The sequence below is a fragment of the Cornus florida genome, unplaced genomic scaffold, assembly GCF_030987335.1.
Source record: "Cornus florida cultivar Cherokee Brave unplaced genomic scaffold, ASM3098733v1 CherokeeBrave_3.0.0_Hap2_Chr04, whole genome shotgun sequence".
In the NCBI taxonomy this organism is placed as follows: domain Eukaryota; kingdom Viridiplantae; phylum Streptophyta; class Magnoliopsida; order Cornales; family Cornaceae; genus Cornus; species Cornus florida.
In genome coordinates, this window is record NW_026775574.1 from 39,917,959 (window position 1) to 39,941,983 (window position 24,025).

General features: G+C 38.1%; 1 protein-coding gene across 1 annotated transcript in view; it reads left to right on the plus strand.

Moving 5' to 3' along the window:
- Window positions 1-24,025, plus strand: part of LOC132303181 (DNA topoisomerase 3-alpha) — a 120,377-nt gene that overhangs the window by 11,611 nt on the left and 84,741 nt on the right. Inside the window, exons 9-11 of the mRNA XM_059800340.1 lie at window positions 4,172-4,351; window positions 4,480-4,608; window positions 19,552-19,626. Of these exons, the coding sequence (XP_059656323.1) occupies window positions 4,172-4,351; window positions 4,480-4,608; window positions 19,552-19,626 (384 nt within the window). The remainder of the gene's footprint in view (window positions 1-4,171; window positions 4,352-4,479; window positions 4,609-19,551; window positions 19,627-24,025) is intronic.

Genomic DNA, 24,025 nt, shown 5'->3' on the forward strand with positions numbered 1-24,025 from the left:
TTGTGTGTACAAAGAATTGAATGTGAATCTGTTAATTGATAAAAGATAGAAGTAGTTGTATGAATATGGTACATATCCATGTCGGTGACAGCTTTAGGGTGGATATGGATGATTGTATGGTTTGTCTAAAACAATTTGATAGTGATTGTCCTGGCTGTACATATCCTGCCGGTTTCAACTTCAGGTTCGGGATGATATGGTTACTCCACGGATAGCATAGCATGGGGGCTTTTGAAATGACAGTTATAGATTGAAAATACTATGCTAGTACCAACTTACCCAGTGATAACATCAGGTTGGGTTTGACAGCTGGAGTGGTTAATTTATAGGATAATGTCTTTATATCCTGCTGGTGTAAGCTCCTTGGGAATATGACACAGAGTTATGTGAACTGTTAGATTTGTGATTGAGTGAAGCGTTAAGCATCATGATTCATATATCCTGCTGGTGTACGCTCCATGGGAATACGACACAGAGTTATGTGAACTGTTAGATTTGTGATTGAGTGAAGTGTTAAGCATCATGATTCGTTACATACAGATTATGTTATTGACGAAAATAATAAGTCCGCCCTGCATGCTAACGAGATTTATTTGTGGGATTCCTTATATATTTATTTGGAAACTGTCTACTCACAAATTCATAACACAATCTGTGAATTTAGAGTAAATGGGTGAGTTTGTGAATGTTAATTATTATTATAATAATAATTAAGTTTATTAAATGGTTAAATAATATTAGAAATAATAATAAAAAATAATACTAAAAACAATGAAATTTACAACAGTTTAATTTATTATCCGCTTAAGGATGAGTATATTTGCTTACACCTTACTGTGCTGTGTAGTTCATTACATTGCTTGATATTTTTCAGGTGAAGGGATGAAAGAGTAAGATGGTGTTCCATTGTCAATAATGTGGCTGGGTTCTCCTTATTTATTTATTATTTTATTTCCTTTGCATGGACTCTTAGTGATTAAGAGATTCCTTTATTGTTCTTGCTACATTGATGCTGTGGTTAATTTTCTTTTATTGGGATGTAGTAAATGTGTGTCTATAAGCTTTTCTTCCGACCTAATTCTCATTGAATTTATTATTATCTTTAAGGCAATTAATTTTTGATTAGCCAAGAAAATAGAACATGTGATTATTGCTTGCATGAAGTTAGTAAACGCATCGAAATAAGTGGACATTGATAAAAGGTGCTAGATTGATTTTCAGTGGAATCAAAGGTCTAGGTTTAATATCCTTGGGATCATGTCTAGAATATACTTTGTTATATGAAAAGAAATGTGAATCTCTTGACAATTTTCTTATTCACAGATGGCTAGACCTAGGAGATTTACTGGTTGTGCTAGCTCATCCAACCCCTCCGCTCCTTTTGCAGATGTTGTTATGGCTTCAATGATGCAACAAGAGAGGGTGAGGAGGCAAGATGTAAAGTACAATTAACTGATAAAGTACAGTGTGTTATCCTTTCCCATTTGGCAGTTAAGCTCACACTCCTTGATATGCTCAGCATTCTTGGTTACTGATGAAGTGTCGATTAGAGTTGGGAGAGGGAACCAGATGGTGGTATTAGATTGCGAGGAAGATTATATGTGCCTAAGGATGTTGAGGTTAGGAGGGAGATTCTGGATGAGTCATAAGTCTCTGTCCTCGATTCATCCTGGTGGCATCAAAATGTATAGGGATCTTTGTGAACATCTTTACACCCCCGTCTATTTATATTATTGAATAAACAAGAATTACAAAAGTACTTTAAGCACTAATTAAATGTTATTTTCCCCGATGGTTTGAATATTTCAATAGATCATGGTTGTGAATATCTTTATATTGGTTTGTAATTATGGATGGCGATGGGGCAGGTATGGGTGGGGGACACTTCAGCACCCCCACCCTTGTCTTGCCCCATCTATGGTATTCATTATCCTAACCCTGCTTCAATCCCAAACCCTGGCAGCTAACAACCCCAACTTGCATCGTCCTCATAGTTGAAGCTTCAATAAAGCTTTGTTAGAGGAAATGAAAAAGGAAAAACTAAATAGACAAGGAGTGGAGCCATTGTCACTAGAGAGAACAAGAGATGCAAACTGAGTAGAGATCATAGAAGGAAAGGAACATGGAAGCTCAATGGCTCACTCCTCAATGGTTCAAAAGAAGGAGCTGCTGTTGGTGCTATCACTGGGGCGACTGAGAGATGCCAAGTAGACAGGTATGAAGAGTAGCTGAGCTTTTTGGTCACTGGTTCAATGGTTTTGTTGTTCAGCCTTTGTTAGATAGAGAGAGTCACCATGGGTTTTTGATGGAGATAGAGAGAAAGAGAGAGAGGGAGGGAGGAAGACAGTTGATGGAATATGAGAGTCTAAGATGTAAAATTGGGGTTTGAGAAAAATTAGGTCTAACTGTATTTTAGTATATTTGTTAAAATATAGAGGTATTGATGTAAATTTGCAATAAATGTGGCGTTTAGTGGTAGCCTTCCCGACTCGCCTCAGACCTACGTGGCTTTTGACTTCCTTCTCTCATACCTGCCCCGACACCATTCCAATCGGGGAAGGGTGAGGTGGGACAGGTTAAATTGCCATTTCTTTCTGTTACTGTTGTTGGAGAATATTATTTAAGGTTCCTGTAATAATATTCTCTAACAATCGTTTTAGTAGGTATATTTTCAATGATTTTGCTGGAAATTTGTTTAATAAATTCGAGTCTATGAGAGACCTATAATCTTAAGAGTTGCTTTAGGCATTCTCAGATGTGCTTTAGGTAAAAGGTAGGAAGCACGGACACACCAAAATGGGTGAAGAATCTGTGTCCGACACGTGTCGGACACGGACACGAGTCGGAATGTCCCAACACGTGTCGGACACACCAAAAAACGTGTTTGAATTTTTTATTTTTTATTTATTTTCGGACACGGCAAGGACACTCCGCGGACACACGTGTCAAGAATTTTTTTATTTTTTTAAAATTTTTAATGTTGATATGTTCTGTTTTTTGTTTTTGTACTACCCTTTTGGTATTGTAAATGGTAAAAGTCCTAGGTCAAATGATGGATGGGAATAGATGATAGTACACTGACTTGTTTTTGTATCTTTTTTGGGGACTAGCCTTTAGGTTTTTGTGAATGTTAAGTGCTAAAAGTGAAGTCCTGAATTTTAAACAGTCATGAATGTTAATAGTCCTTTCTGTCTATGCTTTTGTATTTGGAGTAAAGTTGCAATGATGATTAAATGATACTAGTTATTATTCTAATGTCTTGTTTTTTATTTTGTTTTATAACTATGCAACATTGTTCTTTTATAGTTTATTAGTTATGAGTTATGATTTGTGTCTTTTTTCATTGTGAGGTTGATGAAAAATAGTAACGCTCAGTAATTTTTAAAGTACAACATCACACACACACACACACATACTATTCGCCGTGTCCCCGCTGTGTCCGTGTCCTAATTTTTTTGGATTTGCCGTGTCCGTGTCGTGTCATATCCGTGTCCCGTATCCATGTCCGTGCTTCTTAGGGTAAAAGGTCTTCGTTTGTAATTGTTACAGGTGTCAAATATGTTTATTAAAAGGACCTAAGCAGTGCACTAGTTGGGTATGAATCCATTTGAAGCAAAATGGAGTTCTTAATAACTAGTTTGCAAACGGATTGTCCAAATGTTTAGCCCTCAGATGAACTTCCATAAATTTCTCTCTTTATCTAATAAAATTTTCTCTTATAGTTATTATTCAATCTTCACATCCCTTTATTAACTAAACCTCATACCTAATTTTTCCTCCTCGAGTCCGGACTTCCTATAATATGATATAAGCACCCTGTTTCTTGGAATTTTAGGAGTGTTCTACCTTAATCTTTCTAAAAAAGGTCACTAGACCTGAACTTCTTGATTGCCTACTCTAAATATTATGTTATAATATGCTAATAAGAGAAAATCACATTGGTCTTTTCTCTGCCCTTCAAGTTTCCAAGTCATCTTAATCCAACTTTTAACTGTTATCTGTAATCATATTTCAATATTTAGTTTTGTATTACTAAGAATGTTTATGATTGATCAGATTATATATTAAGATTGTGTTGGTATCTACCGCTTTGTTGGACATTATCACTCGTATAGTTATTTTCATTGCTTTTGTTGGATTAAGTGACCCTTGGGATCTTGATTTGGCATAGATAATTGTGCAAGAACAACAAGGACATCCTATATGGGGCTCATATGCACAGCGGTTATTGGACCCTGCAGCAGGATTGTGGAGAAACCCTAGTGGCGGTGGACATGATGACAAAGCCCATCCTCCCATTCACCCAACAAAATTTTCAGCCGGAGAATCGGGATGGAGTCAAGACCACCATGTAAGTGCTATTATTATCAGAACTCACCACAATTGGATAAGATCACACATATAATCATGTCTATTATTTTATTTTTATTGCTTGAGTTTACATGTTTCTCCATAGTAACTAATTAATTTAATTGTCAGAAACTGTATGAGCTTGTTGTTCGCCATTACTTGGCATGTGTTTCCCAACCAGCTGTAGGAGCTGAAACTACAGTTGAAATTGATATTGCTGGTGAAATGTTTTCTGCATCTGGAAGAGTGATAATTGCTGTAAGTTTTCCATATCTTCTCAATTTCTCCTTGACCAATTTGAGATTCTGAAGTAAAATCACCTGACATATCATTGGACATTTCATCAGGGCATTTTTGTTACAAATTTGATATGCAGCGGGTTTGTAGGCTGTTAGAATATTTATATGTAAATATGTATTTATGTTGGGGTCAGATTGTATTTAGATATAGGGTTTGTGGCCATTATGCAATAGGCCTTTCTTGTATTGTTTATTTACCCTTTTATGTTTAGGGTTGAATGTAGTAAATGAAATATGTAGAGGCAGCGCCTCCATCTTTGCACTCTCTCATTGTACATATCTCTCTCTCTACTCTTGCATTTTCACATGGTATTAGAGCATCATCGGTCCGATTAGTGCCGTTGCTGTTGCAAGTTGCATAATCGATGGCTGGGGTGTGTACTAGCTTCGAGAATCAATTGTGGCCGTCAAGTTTTTTTTGGAGTGGTTGTTCCTCTGTTGCTTTGTTGATGGTACTCGTTAGTGCCGTTGCCGTTGACTTTATTATCACTGTGAAAGTGAAGTTGCAGAGTTTCATCGCCGGCTGGTTCGCGATTGCTGTGCACAAGCTTCGCCACCATCGCCTCTCAAGAACCCCGAGAGCAGCAGCAGCGGCGTCATGGTTTGATGCCGATGAAATCGATCACCGTCTGATTTGGGTTTGCCCGGCCCTTGAAATTTCTGTCAGATCGTGAAATTTCCGATCTGTTTCTTCGTGTCGCGACCTCATCCTTTGCTATTGCAGGAGTTCCCTTGCAGTCATCGCCCTGTGTTGTGTCCCTAGCTTCGTGACTCGTTCGTTGGTCAGTGGTTGCCGACTCGGTTCTTTTGTTTTTGGCCGGAAGTTGCAGCGTTCGTTGAAGAAGAAGTGGTTGGGTGGTGTTTGGCTGCAGGCGTAAATTTATCCCAACCTTGGTTTACTAAAACCAGGTTTGCAGAGATCCGGTTCTGGTTTAACCCATTTTGGGATCCGGTGCACTCTATTTCTTCTCGGGACAGTAAGTGTGTTTTTTTCTTCTCGGTTCATCATTTCAGACTCTTCTCATCCCTCTCTTTGCCACGACAATTCACCTCCTAAGGCTTCTGTATTGCTGCCTAATGACAATGTCGCAATATCCTGAGCCGAGTTCCATGCTTTAGCCCATTCGACACAACCCACATCTCTTGACGATGTTGCTAATTTTGGCCAAACAGGTAATGTTGTGTGTTTTTCGGAATTTCAGTCTTCCTCTTCCTCTTGGATTCTTGACTCTGGGGCATCTACCCATATAACGGGTAATCAATCTTTATTTTCTGTTTTTCAAAAGTTTAATTCTCCTTCTTTTGTTACTTTAGCCGATGGCAGGACTCGTCCCATTATTGGACAGGGTACACTTCATTTAACACCTTCCATCTCGTTATCTCATGTGCAACTTGTTCCTCAGTTTCCTTTCAATTTATTATCTATGAGTAAGATTACTGAGGCACTTAACTGTTCCGTGACCTTTTACCCCTCATTTTGTATCTTTCAAGATCTCAAAACAAAGAAGACAATTGTTGAAGGCATTGCGAAAAATGGTCTCTATTACTTGGATTGTGAGTTGCCTACTGGTGGTACTGTCCTCCATTCACAGGTCTCTGCCAATGCCCACCAGTGGCATTATCGGTTGGGTCATCCATCCTTAAAGTACTTAAAGTCTGCCATTCCTTCTCTTGGGTCAGTGTCTACTTTAGAATGTGAGTCGTGTCAATTAGGCAAGCACCATAGAGTCTCGTTTCCTCCCCGAGTTGATAATCGCCAGTCTTCTTTATTTGAATTGGTACATATGACATTTGGGGTCCTGTGCGTCATGTGAGTAATTCAGGTTTTTCATATTTTGTTACCTTTGTTGATGACTATTCAAGGATGACTTGGCTCTTTTTAATGAAAGACCGGTCTGAACTTTTTCCCATATTTCAATTATTTCTTAAAGAAATTAAGGTCCAATTTGGCTGTGTTATAAAAATTCTCCAATCTGATAATGCTATGGAATATGTCAAAGGTGCTTTTCTACATTTTGTGAGTCTCGTGGTATTTTGCACCAAACTTCTTGTTCTTATACTCCTTAACAAAATGGCGTAGCAGAACGGAAAAATAGGCATTTAATTGAAATAGCTCGGACTTTAATGATCCATATGCATCTTCCAAAGCCATTTTGGGGCGATGCAGTTTTAACTGCTTGCTATTTAATTAATCGTATGCCATCTTCCGTTCTTAACTGGAAATGCCCTTATTCTGTTGTTTTTCCTACTCGACCGTTATTTGCATTTACTCCTCGTGTTTTTGGGTGTGTGTGCTTTGCTCACATCTTACGTCCTGGCACTGATAAATTGTCTCCTCGTGCCATTAAATATGTCTTTATTGGGTACTCTCGTACTCAAAAAGGTTATAAATGTTGGGACCCCTATACTCGTCGCGCTTTTGTCTGTATGGATGTTACCTTTTTTGAGGACACCCCTTATTTCTCTGCCCGTGGTTCATCTTTAGATACGGAATTGTTGCTTCCGCTACCTGTTGTGTCTACTTCATTAGAGGCTGTCACACCACAACCTCTTCCAGCGTAGTTGTCAAAGGCGCCTCCAGGCGCCATGTTTGCGCCTTGGGTACACTTAAGGCGTCTGTGTTAAGAGAGGCGCGCGCTTTTCCGACCAAGGTGCCAGGCTACAGGCGCTATAAAGGCGTGCTTGCATGAAACTGTAGTTTTTTTTACTTTTTTTCGCTATTTTTTTTTTTTGTTTGTTTATTGTCTGTGACTCTGTGTAAGTGTGTATTGTTATATTATTGTATTCTATTATTTTATTACTTAATATAGTATAAAGCTCAAAGCCGAAAGCCTTGCAAAATAAAAAACAAAAAAAAGAAGAAGAGAAGCAAAGGAAAGAAGAAGACAGAAGCAGTGAAGGCAATACAATGCTCACTTGGGACTCTCGGATCTGCGTCGCGCCGTTGGCAAACACTCAGCAGGTAAGTTCTCCTTCTTCTCTCCTCCTCCTCTTCTCGGATCTGCCGGATCTGTCAGATTTTTTTTTTCTTCTTTTCTTCTTCTTCTTTTCTTCTCTCGACTCTCGGACTCTCGGCTCTTTCTTGCCAGATTTATATCATTTATTTTTATTTTTCTTCTTCTTTTTATTTTTATTTTTAATTTTTTTTCCTCCAGTTTTATTCTTCTTTTTCTTTTTTTTTTTTTTTTTTTCTTCTTTTCTTCTTCTTCTCTCGAGTCTCGGCTCTCTCCTGAGTCCTGGCAGATTTGTTTATTTATTTTTTCTTTCTCCAGTTTTTTTCGTCTTTTTTTTTTTCTTTTTTTTTTTTCTTCTTTTCTTCTTCTTCTCTATAAAATCTCAAAGGCTCGCGCAAATTTCAACAATATTTTCTTATATTAAAATTTGATTCTGGAACACAATTAATTAAAAATCAGTAATGGATCCTTGGGTTAGTCCAACATAATGGATCCCCTTAGTGCCAGTCCAAACATCTTTGTCCAACGTAATGGTGTCTTTCAATGGTATTTTTTTTTTTTTTTGTCCTCTTCCTTTTTATTTTTTTATTTTTTCTTTCTCCAGTTTTTTTCGGTCTTTTTCTTTTTCTTTTTTTTTTTCTTCTTTTCTTCTTCTTCTTTTATTCTTCTTCTCTATAAAATCTCAAAGGCTCGCGCAAATTTCAACTATATTTTCTTATATTAAAATTTGATTCTGTGACACAATTAATTAAAAATCAGTAATGGATCCTTGGGTTAGTCCAACGTAATGGATCCCCTTTGTGTCAGTCCAAACATCTTTGTCCAACGTAATGGTGTCTTTCAATGGTATTTTTTTTTTCTATTCTACTTCTCGGCTCTCTGTGCTTCTGCTCTTCAGAGTTCAGCCTCTTCTTTTATTTATTTTATTTATTTTTTTATAATTTGTGCTGCTGGAATAAATTGTAGTATACAATTCTGTGCTGCTGGAATAAATTATAGTATACATATCAGTTAGTATATGGTATCATGCAGTCCATATATGCATATATATTACATCTCATATGGTAGATAAATCTCATATAGTATATGCAAGTAATAAGTGAATGTATATAAATGTATGAACATGTTATGCAGTCCATATATGATGTTTATGTTTGTTTGTTTTAGTTTTAATATGTTTGATTATTCACTGTTGAACTCAAGTACTTGATTTACTTGGTTTTGCAATCTTTATGTTGAATAGTTAACTTAAGTAATTCATTTAGTTGACTTTTATATCTTTATATATACTATTGCATCTTTAATATTTTATTGGGTGGGTTTTGTTTTTTTTTTTTTTCAACGTGCGCCTTACTTCAGTCAGGCGCGCGCCTCGCCTTGCGCCTTGCGCCTTGCGCCTCAGGCTCCAGGAGGCATTTGCGCTTTTGTGCGCCTTGAGCCTTTAACAACTATGTCTTCCAGTGTCACCGCCACTTCAAGTGTATAGTAGTCGACCATGAGTAGCAGCCCCCCAATTGTCTACTTCTATTGAGGCTCCTGTTGCTGCTGATGATCTTCCTTTTGCCTTACGCAAAGGTATTCGATCTTGTATTACTGCACATCCTATTTCTAAGTTTGTCTCATATAATCATGTTTCACCCATTTTATCTTGTTTTTTATCCAAACTGTTTGCTATACTTGTTCCCAAGACTTTGCAGGATGCTCTTTCTCATCCTGGTTGGCGACAAGCCATGATCGATGAAATGGATGCTCTTCATCATAGTGGGACATGGGATCTTGTTCCCTTACCTCCTGGTTCCAAACCGGTTGGTTGTAAGTGGGTCTACATTGTCAAATATCTCCATGATGGTTCTATTGAGCGTTTGAAAGCTCGTTTTGTTTCAAAGGGGTACACCCAGACTTATGGTGTTGATTATGATGGGACTTTTTCCCCTGTTGCAAAGATTTCTTCTATACAGGTCCTTATTTCCATTGCTGTTAATCGTAACTGGCCGTTGTTTCAATTAGATGTGAAAAATGCTTTCTTACATGGCGACTTAGTTGAAGAAGTTTATATGCAGCAACCACCTGGGTTTGTTGCTTAGGGGGAGTATCGTCATACCGTTTATCGCCTTAGGAAGGCCCTATATGGATTGAAGCAATCTCTAAGGGCTTGGTTTGGAAAGTTCTTTGCGGCAGCATTAGCATTTGGTCTTAAGAGATGTCAGACAGATCATTCGGTGTTTCACGAGCGCACTAAAGCTGGTTTCATTTTCCTTGTGGTATATGTAGATGACATTGTGATCACAGGTGATGATTCTGAAGGTATTGTTAAATTGAAGTTGTTTCTACAAAAGCAGTTCCACACTAAAGACTTTGGTCAACTCAGATATTTCTTGGGTATTGAAGTTGCTAGATCCATGGAAGGTATAAGTTTATCTCAAAGAAAATATTTGTTGGATTTATTAGAAGAAACAGGTATGTTGGGTGGTCGTCCTGTTGATGCTCCTATAGATCCAAATACAAAACTCTTGTCAGATGAGGGTGATCTATTTGATGATTCTGGCAGATATCGACAGCTTGTTAGGAAATTAATTTATCTCACTATCACTCGAAGCTTGTGAATGGATCCCCTTCTAGATTCTTTTGTAGCTTGAGAGGTTGAGGCCGGGAGACCTTCTATCTCCATTTCTTTTCATTATTGTGATGGGGGCTTTTGGTTGTCTGATGAGGAGGGCTGTGGAGTTGGATATATCAGAGGATTTAGAGTGGGGAGAGAGCAATTGCATGAGATGGAGATCTCTCATTTTTTGTTCGCAGACGATACCATAGTCTTGTGTGATGCAGATGTGGTTAGGTGAGATATCTGAGGAACGTATGGTTTGCTTTTAGGCAGTCTTTGGCCAGGAAGTGAATTTAGGGAAGAGTGAGACTGTTCTGGTGGGGGAGGTGGTCCATTGCAATATCCTTGCTGATATTTTGGGATGTGGGGTAGGGGAGTTCCCGATATCATATACTTGGGATTGCCTTTTTGTGTGCCCTCGAGGAGAGTAGCAGCCTGGGATCCGGTCATTGAGAGGTTTGAGAGGAGGCTTGTAGGTGGAAGAAACAATATTTATTGAAAGGAGGTCGCTTGACCTTAATGAAAAGCATGCTATCGAGTATGCCTACTGTTGAAAAAGAGATATTCGGTTTTAATAAGATCAGATTTTAGGGGATATGATAGGAGTGTAAATATAGATAGTCAATGACTAAGATTAGGAAATTAATGTTAGTGTACAGCCTGTAGTTACAGCCTTTAGTCATAGCCTGTAGTTTCCTGTTACAGCCTGTAGTCACAGCCTGTAGTTTCCTTTTTTTAGCTCCTTGTATTTCCTATTTAACTAAAGCATTGTAAACCATTCTTAGTACGGCAATATACAGATTCATTTCAATCTTGAAATCGCCTATTTGGTATCAGAGCATCTTACCGATTCTTCTGAAAAAAAAACCCCTAGCCGTCTTTTTTTTTTTCTCTTCCAAACAACCCTAATCACTATGTCTGATGACGTACCTGAGTCCAAGACCAAGACCTTTGAGTCCCAAGTCCAAAACTCTCAGACACACTCGGTCCAGATTACCACAATTCGGCTAAACGGTGAAAACTTCCTTCACTGGTCCAGTCCGTGCGGATGTACATCCGAGGCAGAGGCAAAATCGGCTACCTGACAGGAGAAAAGAAGGAACCGAAACCTGAAGATCCATCCTACTTGACCTGGGATGCAGAGAATTCGATGGTGATGACCTGGTTGGTGAATTCTATGGAGGAGGACATCAGTTCTAATTATATGTGTTACCACACAACAAAAGAACTCTGGGACAATGTCAACCAGATGTATTCAGACCTGGGAAATCAGTCTCAAGTCTATGAACTAACACTGAAACTCAGAGAGATCCGTCAAGGAGATAACAGTGTTACAAAATATTTCAACTCTCTAAAACGTTTGTGGCAGGACCTTGATTTGTTCAGCGATTATGAGTGGAAATCGCTTGAAGATTGCAACCATTACAAAAAGAAGGTGGAAGACAACCGCATCTTCAAGTTTCTCATTGGACTCAATGTCAAGTTTGATGAAGTGAGAGGCAGAATAATTGGATGACAGCCCCTGCCTTTAATCTGTGAAGTCTTCTCCGAGGTTCGAAGAGAGGAAAGTCACAGGCTGGTCATGCTTGGAAAAAAGTTATCAAATGGTGCTGTTGAGACCTCTGCCCTGGTCGCATCTGAAGCGAATATTGGCACAAGCAACTGCAACAAGCCCCGTCTTGGGTGTGACAACTGCAACAAGCCTCACCATACTCGTGAAACCTGTTGGAAAATTCATGGTAAACCAGCGAATTGGAAGAGTAAGCAGGAAGGTAGATTCAACCAGGAAGACAGATTCAACCGAGCCCCATTAGCTCATGAAGCCGAGGCACTTCCCTTCAGCAAAGAACAGATGGATCATCTTCTAAAATTGCTGAAATTCAATTCCTCATTTGGTACTCCTAATGCTTCTCTTGCTCAAACAGGTAACAACTCGAAGGCCTTATCTTGTCGTTCAAATTCCAGTGTTACCCCATGGATTATTGATTCAGGGGCTTCTAACCATATGACAAGTTTTTCTCATTTATTTCAAACTTATTCACCCTGTTCTGGCTCTGAAAAATTCAGAATAGCCGATGGTTCTTATTCTCCTATTGCAGGCAAAGGTTTGGTAAAACTTTCAAAAATTATTAATCTTAAGTATGTCCTTCATGTCCCTAAGCTTGCTTGTAACCTTTTATCAGTTAGTAAATTGTCCAAAGACTTTAATTGTCGTGTTATCTTTTTTGAATCCTATTGTGAATTTCAGGACCAGAGGGAAGACGATTGGCAGTGCTAAGATGATAGATGGTCTCTACTATTTTGAAGATGATATTTCAAGTAATAAAAAGGCTCAAGGTTTGAGTAGTTTTCGTTCTATCCCTGTTAGAGAACAAATAATGCTATGGCATTTTAGACTAGGGCATCTTAGTTTCCCTTATCTTAAAAAATTATTTCCTACTTTGTTTAAAGGATTGGATTGTTCATCTTTTTATTGTGAGAATTGTTTTTTATCAAAGAGTCATCGCACTACGTATTCTCCCAAACCTTTCCAAACATTAAAACCATTTTATTTAATCCATAGCGATGTTTGGGGCCTTCTAGGATCACAACTCTTTCTGGACAAAAATGGTTTGTGACTTTTATTGATGATCATGCATGTTTGTGTTGGGTGTATTTAATGAATGAAAAATCTGAGGTTGAAAAATTATTCAAGGATTTTTATATGATGATTGAAAATCAATTTCAAACAAAAATTGGCATTCTTCATACTGATAACGACACCGAATATTTTAATGAAGTTTTAGGAAGTTTTTCACAGAAAAAGGAATTTTTCACCAATCCACTTGTGTTGATACGCCCTAACAAAACGGAATTGCTGAAAGAAAGAATAAACATTTACTTGAAGTTCCTCATGCCATCATGTTTTCAATGAATGTTCCTAAGTATTTGTGGGGTGAAGCCGTTTTAACAACAACATATTTGATTAATAGGATGCCTACTCATGTTCTTAACTATTTTACACCCCTTGAAAGCCTTAAAAAATCTTTTCCTGAAACTCGGATTTATTCCAACCTGCCTTTGAAAGTATTTGGGTGCACTGTCTTTGTCCATTTACCTAGTAGACTTCGGTCTAAATTGGATCCTCGGGCTGAAAAATGAGTATTTGTTGGGTATGCCCCGAATAAGAAGGGGTACAAATGCTTCAATCCGAAAACAAAAAAAATGTTTATCAGTATGGATGTCTTTTTTCTAGAAAATCATCCTTATTTTCAAAAAACTTTTCTTTAGGGGGAGAAAGAGAGTGAAGAAAATTTTGGGAGATTTCTACTAATATTCCCTTACATAAAACTATTATCTCACACTCTATTACTCCGAATTCTGATCTTTTTAAACAGGGAAATGATGTTCCAGAATCAGGAAACCCAGGGCCTCCTTGTCCTAATTTGCCGAGCCTTACTATATCTCCAACAAGGGAGAAATCCTACCAACAGTTCCAAAAAAACCGAATCTTGAGCTTCTGGTTTATAACAGGAAAAAGACTCATCAAAAGAGTAGAGAGCCTACTATTGTACCTAAGCAAGGCCAATCAGAGGTCCCGAGCAATGACTCCCTGAACACTCAAGGTACTCTAAATCCTAACTTGTCTGCAGTTGTCCCTACTATTTCTGATTGTACAGAGTCACCTAGCCAATTTCATGTAGACCTTGATATCCCTATAGTTGTTAGAAAAGGAATCCGAACCTGTACCTAGCATCCAATTGCCAAATACTTGTCTTATGATAAACTTTCCCATAAACATAGGGCCTTTACTTCAAATATTTCTCACTTGTTTGTTCCTAGAAACATTCAGGAAGCACTAGATGATCCGAATTGGAAACCAGCAGTGTTAGAGGAGATGAATGCTCTTAAAAGGAGTGCAACGTGGGAGATAGTTGACTTGCCCAAAGGAAAGAAAACTGTTGGGTGTAAATGGGTTTTCACTATTAAGTGTAAAGATGATGGTAGTGTGGAAAGGTACAAGGCAAGACTTGTGGCGAAAGGTTTTACGCAAATGTACGGCATTGATTACCAAGAGACGTTTGCTCCTGTAGCAAAAATAAATTCTATCCGAGTCTTATTGTCGTTGGCAGTCAATTCTAATTGGCCATTACATCGATTGGACATAAAAAATGCCTTTTTAAATGGAGACTTGGAAGAAGAAGTGTTTATGAGCTTGCCACCTGGGTTCAAAGGAAAACATGGTCAGAGCAAAGTCTGTAAACTCAAAAAATCCCTGTACGGTTTGAAACAGTATCTAAGAGCGTGGTTTGAACGCTTTGGAAAGGTTGTGAAGAGTCATGGGTATCATCAGAGTCAAGCAGACCATACTATGTTCTACAAACACGGTGAGGAAGGGAAAATTGCCGTTTTAATTGTGTTGTGGATGATATAATTTTGACAGGTGATGACATTGAAGAGTTGACCAGACTGAAGAAGAAACTTGCTAAAGATTTTGAAGTCAAAGATCTGGGAGCATTAAAATACTTCCTTGGAATGGAATTTGCCTGGTTAAGAGAAGGAATTTTTGTGAATCAACGAAAATATGTACTTGATTTGCTTAATGAGACAGGACTACTCGGGTGTAAAGCTGCTGACACTCCAATTGAAGTCAACCTGAAGTTAGAAGCTGCCGAACCCGAGAATATGGTTGATCGTGAAAGATATCAGAGATTGGTGGGAAGACTAATTTACTTATCTCACACACGCCCAGATATAACATTTGCAGTCAGTATGGTGAGTTAGTTCATGCACTCTCCTGACGGGAACACTTTGAAGCAGTGTGCAGGATTGTGAGGTACTTAAAGGGCTCACTAGGTAAAGGACTTATGTTCAAGAAACAAGGTCATTTGCAATTGGAGGTGTACACAGATGTTGATTGGGCAAGCAGTATAGTTGATAGACGATCTACCTCAGGATATTGCACCTTCGTTGGAGGAAACTTAGTCACGTGGCGAAGCAAGAAACAAAATGTAGTAGCGAGGAGTAGTGCAGAAGCCGAGTTCGGAGCACTCGCCCATGGGATTTGCGAAGCTATGTGGTTAAAAAGACTCCTTGAAGATTTGAAGGTTACTGTTTCTCCTCCAATGAGAGTCTACTGTGACAACAAGGCTGCCATTTCAATTGCTCATAATCCAGTCCTCCATGACAGAACCAAACATGTGGAAGTTGACAAACATGTGGAAAAGCTTGACTGTGGTATGATTTGCATTCCTTATGTCTTTACTATTGAACAAGCTGCAGACATCCTTACCAAAGGACTACACAAGAGACAGTTTGAAGTTTTAAGAAGCAACCTAGCTATGGAAGACATCTACAAGCCAGCTTGAGGGGGAGTGTTGAAAAAGAGATATTCATGTTGTAAAGCACAAAACAGAAGCGAAGAGAGAAATGAGACACGAAGAACACAAGGATATTACGTGGTTCAGCCACTAGGGCCTACATCCGTGGCACAAAGAGCCCAAAGGGCTACATCACTTTATAATATATTCTCTCTTAATCTTTGTATACAATGATCACCTAGGTGAAAGAATAGAGGCGATAAATATGGAAAGTACATTAATGGAAGATTCCTAAAATCAATACCATAAATCACTCCAATCATATTCTATTATTGGCTAGAATCTCTCCTATGATATTCTCGTATCAAATATTTTGTCAAAGAGTAATTTAAGGGTTTCTATAATAATATTTTCTAAATATAACATCTTCTAATACTCCCCGTCAAGCTGAAGGCCAGCTTGCATATGAAATCATGAAACAGATCATTTTCCAACGATTTGGAAAAAGACAATAAAACTGCTAGCGACACGGTGAAGGCGAAGAACAATGCTACCGAACACACCGGCAGCCCAAATATGTCCACATAGCACCGAACACATGGCGAAGGTGAGGAACAATGTTACCGAACACACCGGCAGCCTAAACAAGTCCACATATCACCCAACACATGGCGAAGGTGACGAAAAATGCTACCAAACACACCGGTAGCCCAAACAAGTCAATAAAACTGCCGGAGACACGGCAAAGGCGAAAATAATTATCGCCAAACAAACCGGCAACCCAAACAAGGCACATATAGCACCGAGAAACCCTTAACAACATTTCAGATGCTAAGGGAATACCCCAAAATAGGGGTCCGAACCTAGGAAGAGAAATTTGGCTCTAATACCATAAATCACTCCAATCATATTCTATTATAGGCTAGAATCTCTCCTATGATATTCTCGTATCAAATATTTTGTCAAGGAGTAATTTAAGGGTTTCTATAATAATATTTTCCAAATATAACATCTTCTAACAGGTTTTAATAAGACCAGATTTTAGGGGATATGATAGGAGTGTAAATATAGATAGTCAATGACTAAGATTAGGAAATTAATGTTAGTGTACAGCCTGTAGTTACAGCTTGTAGTTTCCTGTTACAGCCTGTAGTCACAGCCTGTAGTTTCCTTTTTTTAGCTCCTTGTATTTCCTATTTAACTAAAGCATTGTAAACCATTCTTAGTACGGCAATATACAGATTCTTTTCAATCTTGAAATTGCCTATTCCTACCTATATTCTTTCCTTGTTCTAGATTCTAGCTTCAGTGTGTCAGTAGATTGAGAAGCTTTAGGGAACTTCCTATGGGGAGGGATGGGGGAGGAATTCGAGTACCACCTTGTGAACTTGGGATCAGGTGTGCAGGCTGATTCAATTGGGGCTTTTGGGAATTAGGAGACTCACTCCCTTCAATAAGCCATGTTGGGTAAGTGGTGGTGGAGAGTGATAGGCTTTGGAGGAGGGTCATATGTTTGTAGAGGAGAGGGGCGGGTGGTGTACTCTAAAGGTGAGGAGTCCGGGGTTTGGAAATTCATCTGGAAGGGTTGGGATGAGTGTTCAAAATTATACGTTTTTGAGTGAGGGATGCGGAAATATTAGGTTTTGGGAGGACCTTTGGGGATGGGGACTGCCCTCTAATTTGCACCTTTCCAAGGCTCTTTGGGATTGTGATAGACGGACATGCCATGATTGTTGACTGTTATTGGCGTGATAGTGGAGGACTGACGTGGAATGTGCACTTCATGAGGTACTTTCAAGATTGAGAGCTGGAGGACATCTTGGATTTGCTAGCAATGTTTTATCGTTGTTTCTTTTTAAATCACTTGCAAGTAGATGAATCTATTGGAGTATAGAAATGTAGCAATGAGGTCGTATCCACAGGGAATGCTTAGGAAAATTTGGAAAACCAATCTAAACCCAAATTAATTACATCTAACCTAGTTGAACAGGTTGGTTGATTTGAGAAATTAAACTAAGCATGCAAAGAAAATGAAATTCAGTCAACAAAAACAAAACATATGCTGTAAGAGATCTGCTGCAAGTTGCTGCATATGTTGATTGCTGAAATCTGGTGTACATGCTGAGGGCAATCTGCTGTCCCCTTTTGCACATGAAAATGCAAAACATTTTACATAAGCATTCTAACTTATTTAATAATAAGGACTAGTAAATATAATTTAGAAATAATAATCATGATAAAAAATGTGCTCATCAGTCAGAGGGTAGTGGGCACGGGGCTTGATGAGTGGATATGGACTTCCTCTTCCCAGGGTAGATTCGGAGTGCTCTCATTCTACTCCTGATTTATTAGTGCTTAGGTTTCTTCTTTTCCATGGAAGGAAGTGGGGCGCACAAAGGCACCCCTGAAGGTGCCTCTTTATTAAATTTTATTTATTTATTTTTTTGGACGATAGCTTGGGGTTGGATCCTTACCATAGACATCCCGAGGAGGAGGGATAGACTAGTGAACTGGATTTTCATTTATATCTATTTTATAAGAAAATTATAGAATTTAATTAATTTATAATTTTTATACTAAAGTTATACAAGTTAGAAGATGATGCTATTCGAATTTCAATATATATATATATATATATATATATATATATTGAAATTCATAATAATCTTCTATCTTTTCAATATAGTAGTTTTTGTTCATTACATACTGTGACATGTGTCTAATGTCACTTTTTTAAAGAAAATGAGGTTCGACACTTTGATGCATACTCATAATATTTTCTCTAAGCTGCCATGTGTTCATTCTATGTAAGAGTGTAGGATGTGTTGGTCAAGTGTCCGAAATGTGTTGACCAAGTATCCAAGATGTGTGGGCAAAGTGTCCGGGATGTGTGGGCAAAGTGTCCGGGATGTGTCGGCCAAGTGTCTGAAATAATAAAATTTATTTTAAAATTTTGGACATTTCCATGAAGTGTTGGACGCGAGTCCAGGAGTGTCCATGAAGTGTCGGTGTTGGATACGGACACGATATTTACAAAGAAGTGTCCGTGCTTCTTAGTAAATATCTATATGTGTAGTTCTTCTCTTAATTCTACTCGGACTTTTGACTTCAAGAATACAAATATTCGACTCTTTGACTACTCAGGCTATTTCGGACCTTCTAAAGACTGCATATAAGGAGCCAGTAATCTATTTTACATGGACCTGGTATTTGCGTTGGGTGTTTGTATGATTTCAAGTGTTGGATGTATCAAAATTTCAAACGGGACACATGGACAATGCTAATAATTCATATTGTTTAATATTTTTCTTTTATATTTGAGAGTAAACCAATGTTTTAAAGTAGTAGTCAACATAGTCATTCACTCGTTTTGAGTAATTATGTAATAAAACTGAATTATTGAATATGCTTTTTAGGTGCTTTTACAACCAATTGTGTTGGACACATCGCATACCCACGCCCAAATGTTGTGGATCCAACACATGTACTTCATGTATGTTGGGAGTCATTGTAAGATAGAGAGTAACACGGCCCAGAATTGGTCACATGGACGACTGCTATCACCCATTTCGTGAGAAACTTAAAATTAATAAAGTACTCTTGACTCCTAAACTTATAAACATAAATGAAACTTTACCAGCAGCATACTTGCTTAAAATAAATATAATTGATTCTATTTCAGCCAGAAACTTAATTTATAATGTCCTAGGCACATCCCACATGAGATTTCAGTTTCCCCCTCTTTCTGTTAACATGCTTTGTATCAATGATATATTATTCTAACTATTCATACACAGTTCAAGGTTACCATTCCCCTAATTCAGTTTATGAATTTTATTTAGATGTGCAAGAGTAGCTATACTATCCTTCCTCTATTGAAATATGGTGCTGAATGCTTGTAGTTGTGGAAAAAAGAACTCTGACAAATTTAATATTGATAAACAATTTTCTCGTCTTGTAAATGTTGAGCCTACTGTTTCTAAGCTGCTGATGGTACTCTAAATCTTTTTTCTTTCTTTCTTTCTTTTTTATTTTTTTATTTTTAGAGAAACTACTTGGATGTTTACCGGTTTGAATCATGGGGAGGTACAATGATCCCGACGTATACATTTGGGCAACAGGTTTACTGTTAATCATCTAATTGCACAATGTTGTTTCTTATTTTTCATTTCACCTGTATACCAGATATTTTTATTCACTGTTTTTATGAGCATTTAGCTCCTTTTTCTACCACTGTTAAGATATATTTTATTAGGAATTATGTGATGGGCTGAATTTGAAACATTTAGCCTGGTTGAAATTGACTTCTTCCTCCTAATGAACATATAATCTAATCCACTCTTAAGTAATTGTTCCTGTGTAGCTTGACTGATATTATAAACATGGATAACCATTACAGATACCCTATTGTTAATGTTGACTTTGTAATAGAGAGGTTTTCAGGAATTTTCTGTGAGAGAACAATCGGCCTCTCTCACATTACGACAAAATGACCAACATACCCTATATAAGAGATATTCCCAAATATACCCATATACATTATACATTCTAACATTCCCACGCAAGCTGGTGAATATATATGATATAATCCCAGCTTGGAACAAATGAACTTCAACCGACTGTGACTTAGAGCTTTTGTAAGCATATTAGCAAGTTGATCTTTAGATTTAACGAATGGTGTAGAGATGTCTCCACTCAATATCTTATCTTGAATAAAATGACAGTCAACTTCAATATGCTTTCATGAAATACTGGATTAGATGCAATGTGAAGAGCTGCTTGGTTATCACAAAACAATGAAAGAGAAGTCTTGACTGTCAAGCCAAGTTCTTAAAATGTTGTAGCCATGTTAACTCACTAGAAGTGTGGACCATCGCCCTGTACTCAACTTCTGCACTGGATGGAGCTACCACTGTCTGCTTTTTACCCCTCCATGTAACTAGATTACCTCCAAAGAAGGTGCAATACCTTGTAGTGGATCTCCGATCCGAAGGGGAGCCAGCCCCCCCAATCAGCATTTGTAAAACCTTCCACCCTAAGATGCCCATTTGATTTATACAACAATCCAAGTCCTAGAACTTGCTCGAGGTATTGAATAATCCGAAGAACACCATGCCAATGTGATACCCAAGGGGCTGCCATGAACTGACTCACAACACTTACTGCATAGGAGATATCGTGTCGAGTAATGGTGAGGTAAATTAACTTACCAACTAGTCGACGGTACATACTAAGATCATCAAATGATCTCCCTCATCAGACATAAGTTTATGGTTTGGATCCATAGGAACATCAACTGGACGACCACCTAACAAACCTGTTTCCTCGAGTAAGTCTAACACGTATTTCCTCTGAGGCAAGTTTATTTCTCGCTTAGATTGAGCAACTTCAATTCCCAAGATATATGTGAGTGTGCCCAAATTCTTAGTGTGAAAACATTGTTGCAAGAACTGTTTTAGCTTAGCAATACCCTCTAGGTTATCACTAGTGATGACGATGTCATCCACATATACAACCAAAAATATAAAACTTGCGTGATACTGAATGATCTGTTTGATAGTGACGGAGACCATATTTTAATGCTGCCTCAAAGAATTTTCCAAACCATGCCCTTAGTGATTGTTTCCACTGTTGGGCAAAAATAATATAACAGGGCAATGCAACAAACACAATACCCAACTCAAATGCGGAATACCCAGAGCTGAAAATTTCCCCTTAATGTACAAACTTTTAAGATTAACAAATATAGAGCAGATATAGCAAATAATAAGTAAAATCAATCACACAATGAATACCAAGAAATACGTGGAAAACCCTTCAGATTGAAGGGTAAAAAACCACGGGCCAACTCCGAATAATCTTCCACTCTCAACAATAATAATGGGGTTATAACTGGTCTTCTCTAGGTTGAACTAGAGGCTTACAATTAGAGGTTCTTCAAGGGAAATCAAAACCCTCGGATAACAACAACATCAACAGTAAGGAGCAACTTGATCATCTGTCCAAACTGCTGAACGAAACTCAGGTTTCAAGTGTTTCCTCAGGTTCTCTTGCCCAAAAAGGTAGCTCTTTAAGTGCTCTCACTAGTTTTTTAAATCCGGCACCTTGGATCATTGATTCTGGTGCATCTGATCATATGACTAGTTTATCACATTTGCCAGTACATATTTTCAAGTTCTGGTCACTTAAAAATTAGTATTGCTGATGGTAGTTTGTCTCCAGTTGCAGGAAATGGTTCTATAGTTGTCTTAGAAAACCTTGTTTTAAAATCTGTCCTCCATTTGCCTAACCTTTCATGCAATCTTTTATCAGTTAGTAAACTCACCAAGGATTCTAATTGTGTTGTCAAATTTCTTGATTCTCACTGTGAATTTGAGGACCTATATTTGGGGAAGATGATCGGCAGTGCTAGGATGGTTGATGGACTCTATTATTTTGATAACGAAATCTTCAAGAGTGGACAAGCTCAAGCTGCAAGTAGTAGTGATATTTCTATTTCTGTTAAAAGTAAAATAATGTTATGGCACTATAGGTTAGGCCATCCCAGTTTCTCTTACTTAAAACATTTGTTTCCATCCCTGTTCAAAAATTTAAATCCTTGGTTATTTCAATGTGAATCTTGTCAATTATCAAAGCATCATCGTGTTTCTTATCCTTCTCATTTATATCAAGCATCCCAAACTCTTTATTTGATTCATAGTGATGTGTGGGTGGGTTACTAATGTGACTGGAACTAGGTGGTTCATCACTTTCATTGATGACCATATTAGAGTGTGTTGGATATATCTTTTAAGGGGAAAGTCTGAGGCTGCGAGAGTGTTTAAAGAGTTCTATGCCATGATTGAAAGCCAGTTTTAAACCCGGATTCAAGTATTTAGAACCGACAATGGAAAAGAATTCTTTTACTCTATTCTTGGTGATTTTTTGAAAGAAAAGGGTATTTTCCATCAGTCCATTTGCTTTGATACCCCACAACAAAACGGGATAGCTGACAGAAAAAACCGCCTTTTAGTTGAGGTTGCTAGGGCAATAATGTTCACTACGGGGGTTCCTAAATATCTGTGGTGTGAGGCTGTTGTTACAGCTTCATACTTGATCAACAGAATGCCAACTAGGGTGTTGAAATTTGAGACGCCCTTAAATAGCTTGCTGTCAGTTTTTCCCTATATTAGGATCTTCACCTCATTACCTCTTAAAGTGTTTGAATGCATTGTTTTTGTACATGTTCATACACGGGATCGTTCAAAACTTGATCCTAGGGCTGAAAAGTGCATGTTTGTTGCTCTCCTAAACAGAAAGGGTATAAATGTTATAACCTCGCCTCTAAAAATTTATTTGTGAGTATGGATGTGACCTTTTTTGAGACTCAACCCTATTTCACCAAAAATACTCTTCAGGGGAAGAGTAATGAGAGGGAAAACCATTTTTGGGAATGGTTGGGCTCTTTACCATTGCCGAGTGTTTCACCAAACTCTATCTTACCTACTGAACCCACTATTTCAACCTCTCCGAAGCCTATTGGGTCAAACATTATAGACTACACTTTAGGGGGAGAACCACTTCAAATCCAACCTCAATCTGAGCTCTGTGTTTACTCTCGAAGAAGGAAGGATCAAAATAAAGAGCACCAACCTACTACTTGCCAAGAAAATTCTCCAGATAAAGGAAACTTGAATGAAACATGTGTTTCTCTCTCTTATCCATCTTTAATTCTTGAAACCAGCAATGAAGAGAGCCTTTCTCCTGACCTTGATAGTCCTATTGCACTTAGGAAGGGTACTCGCTCTTGTACCATGCATCCTATTTCCGTATCAAGGAATAGATTACCAGGAAACCTTTGTCCCGGTGGCCAAGGTAAATTCCATATTGGTGTTATTGTCTCTTGCTGCAAGCTTGAGTTGGCCATTGCAACAGTTAGATGTAAAGAATGCGTTCTTAAATGGTGAGCTAGAGGAAGAAGTGTTTATGAATCTACCATCAAGATTTGAAAATGATTATGGAGCAGGAAAGGGGTGTAAATTAAAGAAATCGCTATATGGTTTGAAACAATCACCCAAAGCATGGTTTGATCGATTCACTAAAGCTATCAAGGGTCATGGATATGTCAAAGTCAGGTTAATCACACTCTGTTCTACAAACATTCAAGTGATGGTAAGATTTTAGGCGATTAATGGGCGATTTGGAGTTCTGATCGGTAAGGGCACACAACTCGAGTTATTTTTATATCTAGAATTTTTTGGATGGTGAGGTAGGGTAAGTCTTTCCTTGATACGGCAAAATTGCCTCGCCTCACGATAAATGGTGAGATAGATTCTTTTCGAACCAAAGAGGGTCACGTTTTTAGGGTTTATGTTCATAGTACGATGTCTCGGGGGAACATCAGAAATGTGAGGTTCAAAATTGGTAATAATGCTGCTTCGGTTTTGGTGAAGGAGTTACATGCTTATAAGGCGCTGAAAGGATTGGACCGAATTTTGGATTTTGGTTCTGATGCAATTGGGGAGGACTTGGATAGTACTC